We start from the raw sequence: 8,933 nt of genomic DNA, 5'->3' as shown, positions 1-8,933 counted from the left end.
TTATTTATTCGTAATTTTAAAATATGAAATTAAGATCAAGATTATTATTCTGTAACGTTCAGTTCTGGTTAAATATTTTTTCTGTTTGTATGAAACTGTAATTTTTTAAGCTCAGTTCTCTTCATCCTTCAAGCTTTGGACACTTATTTTCCTGGATTTGCGAGAATTTTGTGTACGTCATGTCTTGTTGGAACTCCGAAACCCCTTTGTGAGAGTAAACAGTAAAGCTGCCACCCCAAGAGTTGTAACCATCGCTCCTGACCCCAGCCCTGCCGCTATCAATAGTTTCTCCGTGGAGACTCGTTGGTTTAGAGCTATAACACTGGTAATGATTCCGTTGTCTGGATTAATGCAATAACATTCTACTCGCCCCTTTGCCTACAAATAATTAGATAATGTGTCTGATTTGATCATCATACATTCTAAAAATGATTGCAGATAATGAAATAGATAAATATATGGAAAGAAATATAGTTTTGCAGTGTTCTTAGTGAAGCGTTGAAGAAAAAATAACAAAAAAACTTAGAGTACAAATGCCAGGGTGATACTTTTTGAACAATGGTCATATTGGGGATATAACATTTAACATGTTTATAAGAGCTGTAAATGATGAAATGACTTTTTACAAACGCAAAAGCCCTCTTTTTGATCGCATTTGAACGTTTTAAATACTATTCTTTGATCTCATTGAATAGTAATTGTCCTTGTAATTGACAGTTTGTGTTCTTAACGTTTTATAGGGTGTTTCAGAAAATTGGCTTTAATAACCCTTTGTGAATATCCTTTTGTGTATGACATTACATGTATGTTTTATCATATTGCATAATGTAGAACTCGGGTACAAGTTTTAATTTATTTTTGAATAATCAAATTACTTTAGGAAATTTATACCTGAAAAAGTGCAATAAGAAAACTTTTGGAATCGAAACATATTGACAATTTTTCATCTGATAGATTATAGGGGTGCAATCCTGAATAAATGGAGTTGAACAAGTTTATCCGATCACGAAACATACATAGCTGGTGTACCTAAAATCTTATTGAAACGATACATCTTCAAGTACCAAATATCAAAATCAAAATTCCTTTAAATATAATTTCTTAAAAACCACATTATATGTGACAATATGTCGACTAAATTGAGTTAGATCTCTCCTCGAGTATCCCTCCTATTTATGTCAATGGTATAGATACGTACCACTTTTTGTTTTACTGCAAAAATAAAAAGAAATCACGATAAGAAAAGTGATAGGAATTATGAAGTGTAAGATTGTTTGAAATACCATATTCAATTACTTACTGTATGGTATGTTTTTAAAGCTATTTTAAAACAAAGTTACAATGATTTGGCATTGGAATTAGGGTAATATTAAAACTAACACATTATACACTATATAATACACAATACAATACTTTTATCTTTATATATAAAATGCTTGCAAAGCTACCTTTCTTAATATTGCAGTGATTTGTCGTCAGATCAGAGGTTTGAGTTACTGTGGGAGAAATGGCTGATGGTGCAAAAGGAATGGTAGTTGAAACACTTTCTGTGTTGGAATCATGGGCGATATTTGAGTGTGATACACTAGGTATACTACTTGTTGATGAAAGAATTGTAGTTGAACCAACTTCTGTGTTTGAATCCTGGGCGTTGTCAGGAATTGATACCGTGGGCATATTTGTTGTTGATAAAGGAATTGTTGATGAAGAAATGGTACTTAAACTACTTTCTGTGTTGACATCTTGGCCGTTGTTAGGATTTGCGTTCGTGGGCAAACTAGTTGTAGATAAAGAAATGATCGTTGGACCAACTTCTGTGTTTGAATCCTGTGCGTTATCAGAATTTGATACCACAGGCATATTTGTAGTTGATAAAGGAACTGTAGTTGAACCACTTTTTGCTATGGGATTCTGCGTAATGATTGTCTTTTCTACCGTGGCCATATCATCTGATGATGAAGAAAATGCCTTTGAATTACTTTCTGTGTTGACATTTTGGCCGTTGTTAGAATTTGCGTTCGTGGGCAAGCTAGTTGTAGATAAAGAAATGATAGTTGGACCAACTTCTGTGTTTGAATCCTGGGCGTTATCAGAATTTGACACCACAGGCATATTTGTAGTTGATAAAGGAACTGTAGTTGAACCACTTTTTGCTATGGGATTCTGCGTAATGATTGTCTTTACTACCGTGGCCATATCATCTGATGATGAAGAAAATGCCTTTGAATTACTTTCTGTGTTGACATTTTGGCCATTGTTAGAATTTGCATTCGTGGGCAAGCTAGTTGTAGATAAAGAAATTGTAGATAAACCACCTTCTGTGTTTGAATCCTGGGCGTTATTAGAATTTGATACCACGTGTATATTTGAAGTGGAAAAAGAAGTTGTTGTTAAAGCACTGTTTGTGCTTGAATTCTGTGCAATGATTGTCTTTGCGGCTGTGGACATATCAGTTGATGATGAAGAAATTGTAGTTGAACTACTTTCTGTGTTGACATTTTGGCCGTTGTTAGAATTTGCGTTCGTGGGCAAGCTAGTTGTAGATAAAGAAATTGTAGATGAACCACCTTCTGTGTTTGAATCCTGGGCGTTTACAGAGTTTGCAGTTATTGGGACATCTGTTGTTGACAATACATTTAACGAACTTTGAGACACAGACGAAGTTGAAGTAGATGAGATATCTGTTACAGTTGTGGTTGTGGTTAGGGGTAAAACTGAAATCAAGGTAAAAAAAAAAGTAAAAACTAACCAATCAATGTAAAAATATGCTTAATGACCTCAAGCTCTAAGCTATGACAATCTGAACCATGAAGGCACCGAAGTTAAACATAAATTTGAGCAATTTTAAATCTTAACGTAAAGGCCTCATAAAAATAAATAATAAATACGTTGGGATTGTTTGAGCAATTTTAAATCTTAACGTAAAGGCCTCATAATCCTACCACTTCAAAAACCTTGAAGAGCTCATTTTATTTTATTCATTTATAATTGACTGCGCTACATCTGCTTGAGTCCATTTGATATGTATTATCATTTGAGATATTAAAATATTCAAATGAGGAATAAAAAAAAAATCAATCAAACTGTGTTTTTGTCATATCTTACCATGAAACATAAAGTGCACTGTTATGCATCTTGTCTCCCCAGTAATGCTGAAAATATATTAATACAAATACATATATTGCAATCATTTATTTTATTTTCCATTAAGATATAAATGTTCATGACAATTAATAGTCAAAATCTTTTATCGGAAGAATAAAATGCAAGGAAATTTACCCAGAGGCCATTGTCTGGAAACAATATTTTTTACTTCCGGTGTCATTTTTCTCTGATAGGATTAAAATGTCATGATGACACTCAGTATTTAAGGAGGCAAAAATATGTACTGGTGATGTTGTTATATCTCTTACGTCAGGACTGCAAGACAAAACATTAGAACAAAACTCCATCAGTGCAACATTGACCAGCCTTGACCCAAAAAACTAAATGGCTTAACCCAAAACCCATCTAAACGCAAAGTAATTAATGCAATCATTAACCAATCATCCTTGGTAATTAAAAAATGTCTGCTGCAAATCTATTTCTACACAGGAAAAATGTCCATGTATAAAATATGTGTATAATTTTACACATGTTTTGCACATATAATGCATGTGTACAACACATGTTTAAAAATTTATATGTTGAACACATATATTATACACGTGTGTAACATATACATTTTACATATGTTTAACACATATATAAAATAATATATGTTCAATACATGTTTCAAAGAACATATACACGAAAAAAAAAATGTTTAATTTATTATTTATTTTCATGACTTTCACCTATATTTATGCATTTAGTAGTAAATACTTGTAAAAATAAAATTTATTTAACAAACTTTTGTCGACTAACTTACAGAAAATGTATTAGTTAACCAATTCCGGATTTAATTCTCGATTGGCTTTAATTTTGTCGTTTGCAATCATGCGTCATTTTTTACGTCACGGAAGCAGAAGATGTTGAATAATTTGCAGATATTCGATTTGAGGCTAAAGGTAAGGTTTGTCAATCATTCTTATTCAATTATTTGTATTGTAAAATTATACAAATGTTGCTGGTAGCAACCTAGTCATCTTATAACGCGAAAAGTGGCTCAGAGCTTGTGTTTTCAAGGAAAATTCGGGTTGAAAACAAGAAGCCTGTATTGGCAACGATCGATGCTGATCTAATTTACTTAGGTGAACTTGATGAAAGTTTTTAGAAGAAATGTAAAGGCAAATACGGTGATTTATTGTATATCTACACATAAAGGTATATACTACATCTGCTATATGTAAACGGTAGGTCTGTCTGTAAACGTTTTCCACAAAGCTTCAATTAAGCAGTTGTAGCTGGAAAAAAGCAGATTTATAGACAGAACTATGCATGAAAATTAAGCGAACATTAAATATATGTTTATCAAATGTATTTTTATTTAGATCAGACACATTTCAATCTTAAAAAGTGAAAGTAGAATAAACTAGAGTAAAGCTCGTTGCAAAGTAACGAGTAGGTATTTCATAAAACTTAAAGCAGCAAGTCGAAAGTTTTATATAATTTTGTTGTTGTTGTTGTTGATATATCAAAGCTGAAAATTAAATTGATTGTTTAAAATGTTACTTAATATGCAACAAGTTCCTAAAATGTTCAGTCAGTTACTTAATATATATTAAGTGAGTTCTTATTGTATGCTGATTAACACACTTTATTTTCAGACAGATCACAGAAAACATAAACTAACCCAGTGGATAGCAGGGATATGTCTCTCTAAACTGTTTATGCAGTTGTAGGTATTATAAGTAAAATTCAGTTTTTTATCTTCAAAACTGTTGCCTGACTTTCTTTTGAAAGTATTCATGATTTAAATTTTGTATAAGAAAATCAATGAAATTTTCATATTAATTCTAAATGTCATGTTTTAAGTGGGTTTTTTTTTATTATTAAACTTGCAATAATATACCTGCAATGTACTACATGTATGATATGCAACTCATTGTATATTTACAATGTACAACAATGACTTCTCTTACATGTGTATACAGTGACTGATTTAAACAAATATTTGTTTTTTAGTTTTAATATTGAAAGTCTGGTGTTCATTTTTCTTAGCTGTTCCACTCTACAATGGACTTTGAGACCATCTCCCCCTGGATGGCCTGTGCAATCATTTGTACAGGCAATTCACTCCACCAGGAAAGAGTCCTGTGGACATGAGGAGAAAGAAGATGACAGTAGCACTTGTAAGTCTGATTTTGTAATATCATGTGTATGATATACTAATATATTGATAAAAATCAACAATACTAGGCATCTTAAAAGTGTCAGATCTAATGCATATAAACTATTGGCTAACGACTCAAACGATTGAACTTAACATGCAGCCAGTCCTTTCTTTTGGACATAATTATATGCAAATAAAGTACATCATGTACATGTGTATAAATATATATAACTATTTATTGAATGATACTTTATAAAAGAATTTTGCTTATTTTTACTTCATTCCTTTCAGAGGGCATTCTTAACAACGAAAAAGTTTACCGAATGTTAGAAGTTCTGGCCAGAGTTTAAAGGTGAGAATTATAATTATATTATATACATGATTGTATAGTAATAACTACATGTATGTTAGTTCTGGTAGAGAAACACATGTTTTTAAATTAAAATAAATTTGATTCTCAAATGTCAATTTCATTTATATCTTCAATCTATGAAATATACCATGACTATATATTAACTTGAGATTTTTTTCTGTCTCCAGAGTTCTATGTATCAATAAAAAAAGACAACAGACGAAACATCTGTGAGCTTCTGCAGGAAAAAGAAGAAAGAAGAATTAAGGGTTACCAAGAGGTTAGTTAAAAGATTTGTTGTGATTTCACTCTTTTACAATATTTATACATATTCTAACGTAGATTACCAGGTACTTATCTAATATATTTCTGTATGAATTCTAGTATTGAATCTATATAATGTAATATCATTGGATAGTGTAACAAGTGTACATGTATACTGTAAAACAGAGACATGGAAAATAATAACTAATGGTGTTAAATATGAAATAGAATCAATACATAATTATGTATGTGTAATTTTTCTTTTTATTTACAGGAACAAGGAAGAGAGAAATGAATTGTTACATGGCAATGAGGAATAAACTCCTGAGAACAAATTAATGAAGTTTTTGTTATTTTTTTTTTATATGCCTGGTATGCATCTGCAATAGTATACTGACGATCTATACATTGGTATCAAGGAATAGTTTGCAATTATGAAGCACACTGTACTTAATATATTTTAAATGAAAGCTTAAGTAAAGATGTACCTTTATTATTGAAAATTACTAACAAAATATTATATATAAATTTCATACATAAAATGCAACACAAATATTACACATAAAGAATATGTGTTTTACACAAAAAAATATGCTATGTTTAATTTCACACATGTTTGACACATATTAAACACATGTTAAACATGTGTGAAATTAAACACTTTATATATGTGTGCTCTTTTTATGTGTTTTACACATGTAAAATATATATGTAAAATATATGTTTAACACATGTTGCACACATGTGGACATTTTTCCTGTGTAAATATCTTGCCTACATGTAAAACTGAGAACATATGTGAAAAAATGAACGCGATTTTTTAGCCATTTGAAATCCTGAGGTCAAATGAACTAACTTGAAAAATCTAAACTTAAAGTGGTTCGCGTGTTTATTTCACAATTTTTTTTTTACCAATGATGACTGTAATTACTTAAAAGTTTACACCTGCTTAAATAATTTTCAATTTTTCTCCTTAGAAGGGTCATAACACTGTATTGATAAACATTAAAACCCCTGAGGATTTTGCCCCTTTTCGTTGATTAAAACATGAAAGACTAAAATGTGAAAAATGTTTTCTATGAAAAGTTTATTTGAAACTTTGATTTAGGAAAGCTAAATAGGCATCATTACACTTATCAATCTTTTATATAGCAATATAAGAAAAAAATCTATTTCATCGGAGATGTTATTTCTCTTACAAGGCCTACCTTTACCTACTTATGACTATCATAATATTGCCAAACAGAAGCATAATTTCTGTGATATTTCATTTCATAATGTATGCAAGAAAGTGACAGTTTTAAAAAATTTATAAACTTACCATTTTTGATTTAAGTGTTTACCCGTAGAAAACATCACATGACATGGTTGTCCGGGCGTACAACTGAACTCTGATCCATTGGTTGGTGAAGGGGGGATAAATTGTGACTGAAAAGCCAAGCCAAGTACGAAATCAAGAAAAGATGTGAGATAAAATCTATCATTCAAAATTATATACATGTATGTAATTTATAGAAATAGATATCAAAGATAAAGACTAACGAACAATAAATCGTGGACAATTTAATGACCCCCTACCTGAAACATGTACAGATTTACATCTGCAGTATCTGTAAAAGTAAATAAATAAAAACTGATACGTCAAAAACTTTAAAACGATAAAGGGGGTTGGCACAATTCCAAGTTTTCGTAATTTTGCTATATACTTTTAAACGATAAAGGGGGTTGACACAATTCCAAGTTTTCGTAATTTTGCATAACTTCATATATTGGAGAGGTTAAGCTTTTAAATGCATACATGTAGAAGTGCGTGTAAATAGGGGAATCCCCTGATTTAATGTGTAAATTACGTGAAATTTCTGCAAATGCGTTACTCTACAAGTTGAACTAAACTTGTAGAAATGCGTTATTTTACGAGTTGTAATAATTGTGTAGAATCAAAAGTACATGGAGGTAAAGACTTGTCGCATTTTTAATTAAACTATATACTTTTTATGTACAGCAGACGATAATTCAAAGACAACTGTGCTTTTGGTTTTATCATTATATTATTTCATATACAAGGAGAGTAAACTGAACGTGTTAAAAATGTAAAATCTAGCTATTTTACACGCACGCGTAAGTGTACAGTTTATTCAACATAACGCGCATTTTAGTGCTTGCATGTGTAAACATATTTGTAGCTTTACACGAACCCATAGACGTACACGTTCAAATGCTTAACCTCTCTTGGTAAAAATGTTTGAGCTAATAAACTATTTTAGTAGTATATATAATCAAACTTAACATCATATATTCAAAAGGGACCAAACTCCCAGACAATAATAATGAAACCAAAATTTTGGGATAATATATAAATAAACCATAATGGTTTTCTCTAATTCAAATTTTTAATAAATCTTATTTAGTTATGTCACATAAAAAATATTTTGAAATTTCTGTACAAAGCCTGTTTTTAGAATATAGCTTCCATTTATGTAAAAAATATTTTTCTATCAATTCACACTATAATGATGAATTTCAGTCCTGATTCGGTCACTTCCGAGCTAAAAGGTAGATATTAGAAAATAAACATTAAGTGTCTACTTTTATTTGTAACCGTATGATGTACTAAGACGGTTACTTCAATACTCGGAGTTTGAACAATGTTTTGTTGAATTTTTTGATTTAGACCGTGAGTTGCACGTGTTTAAATTATAAAATCAAATAATTTTGACTGATATTCAGAAGTCATGCTAGTAAAAAAAATTGAAAACTGTATTCAGGGAAATATTAGCCCTCGTTGTCAGCGGACGATTTTAAAACTGTGCAAACTCAATGTCTCATATTATTTTTCTTTAAACACACCTGTGTTCAAGATGGAGCAAAATTAACCTTGTTAAGGTATTGCTAATATTTAAAAAAAAATGCAATTAATTCGATTAGGTATAAAAAGAAAAACTTGTAATCATAGCTTATATTCTTTTGATTTGTTGGAAGAGTATAATAAAAAGGTATAATATCTTACCAGGTTCAGACGACACATTGCAGCAGACGTTGTCATACGAGGTCAGACTATTAAAT

At 30.6% G+C, this 8,933-nt stretch overlaps 1 protein-coding gene across 1 annotated transcript in view; it reads right to left on the bottom strand.

The window, feature by feature from the left end:
* LOC128175597 (uncharacterized) overlaps positions 1-8,933 on the bottom strand; it is an 86,020-nt gene continuing 77,087 nt past the window's right edge. The window contains exons 34-41 of the mRNA XM_052841353.1: positions 8,878-8,924; positions 7,449-7,480; positions 7,192-7,298; positions 3,280-3,420; positions 3,106-3,152; positions 1,449-2,714; positions 1,199-1,212; positions 1-378 (exon numbers count right to left, since the gene is read on the bottom strand). Coding sequence (XP_052697313.1) covers positions 178-378; positions 1,199-1,212; positions 1,449-2,714; positions 3,106-3,152; positions 3,280-3,420; positions 7,192-7,298; positions 7,449-7,480; positions 8,878-8,924 — 1,855 coding nt within the window. The 3' untranslated portion in view covers positions 1-177. The remainder of the gene's footprint in view (positions 379-1,198; positions 1,213-1,448; positions 2,715-3,105; positions 3,153-3,279; positions 3,421-7,191; positions 7,299-7,448; positions 7,481-8,877; positions 8,925-8,933) is intronic.

This window comes from Crassostrea angulata, chromosome 3 (assembly GCF_025612915.1).
Source record: "Crassostrea angulata isolate pt1a10 chromosome 3, ASM2561291v2, whole genome shotgun sequence".
Lineage (NCBI taxonomy): Eukaryota > Metazoa > Mollusca > Bivalvia > Ostreida > Ostreidae > Magallana > Magallana angulata.
The sequence above is the reverse complement of the archived record's forward strand: the minus strand, read 5'-3'. Positions and strand labels throughout refer to the sequence as shown.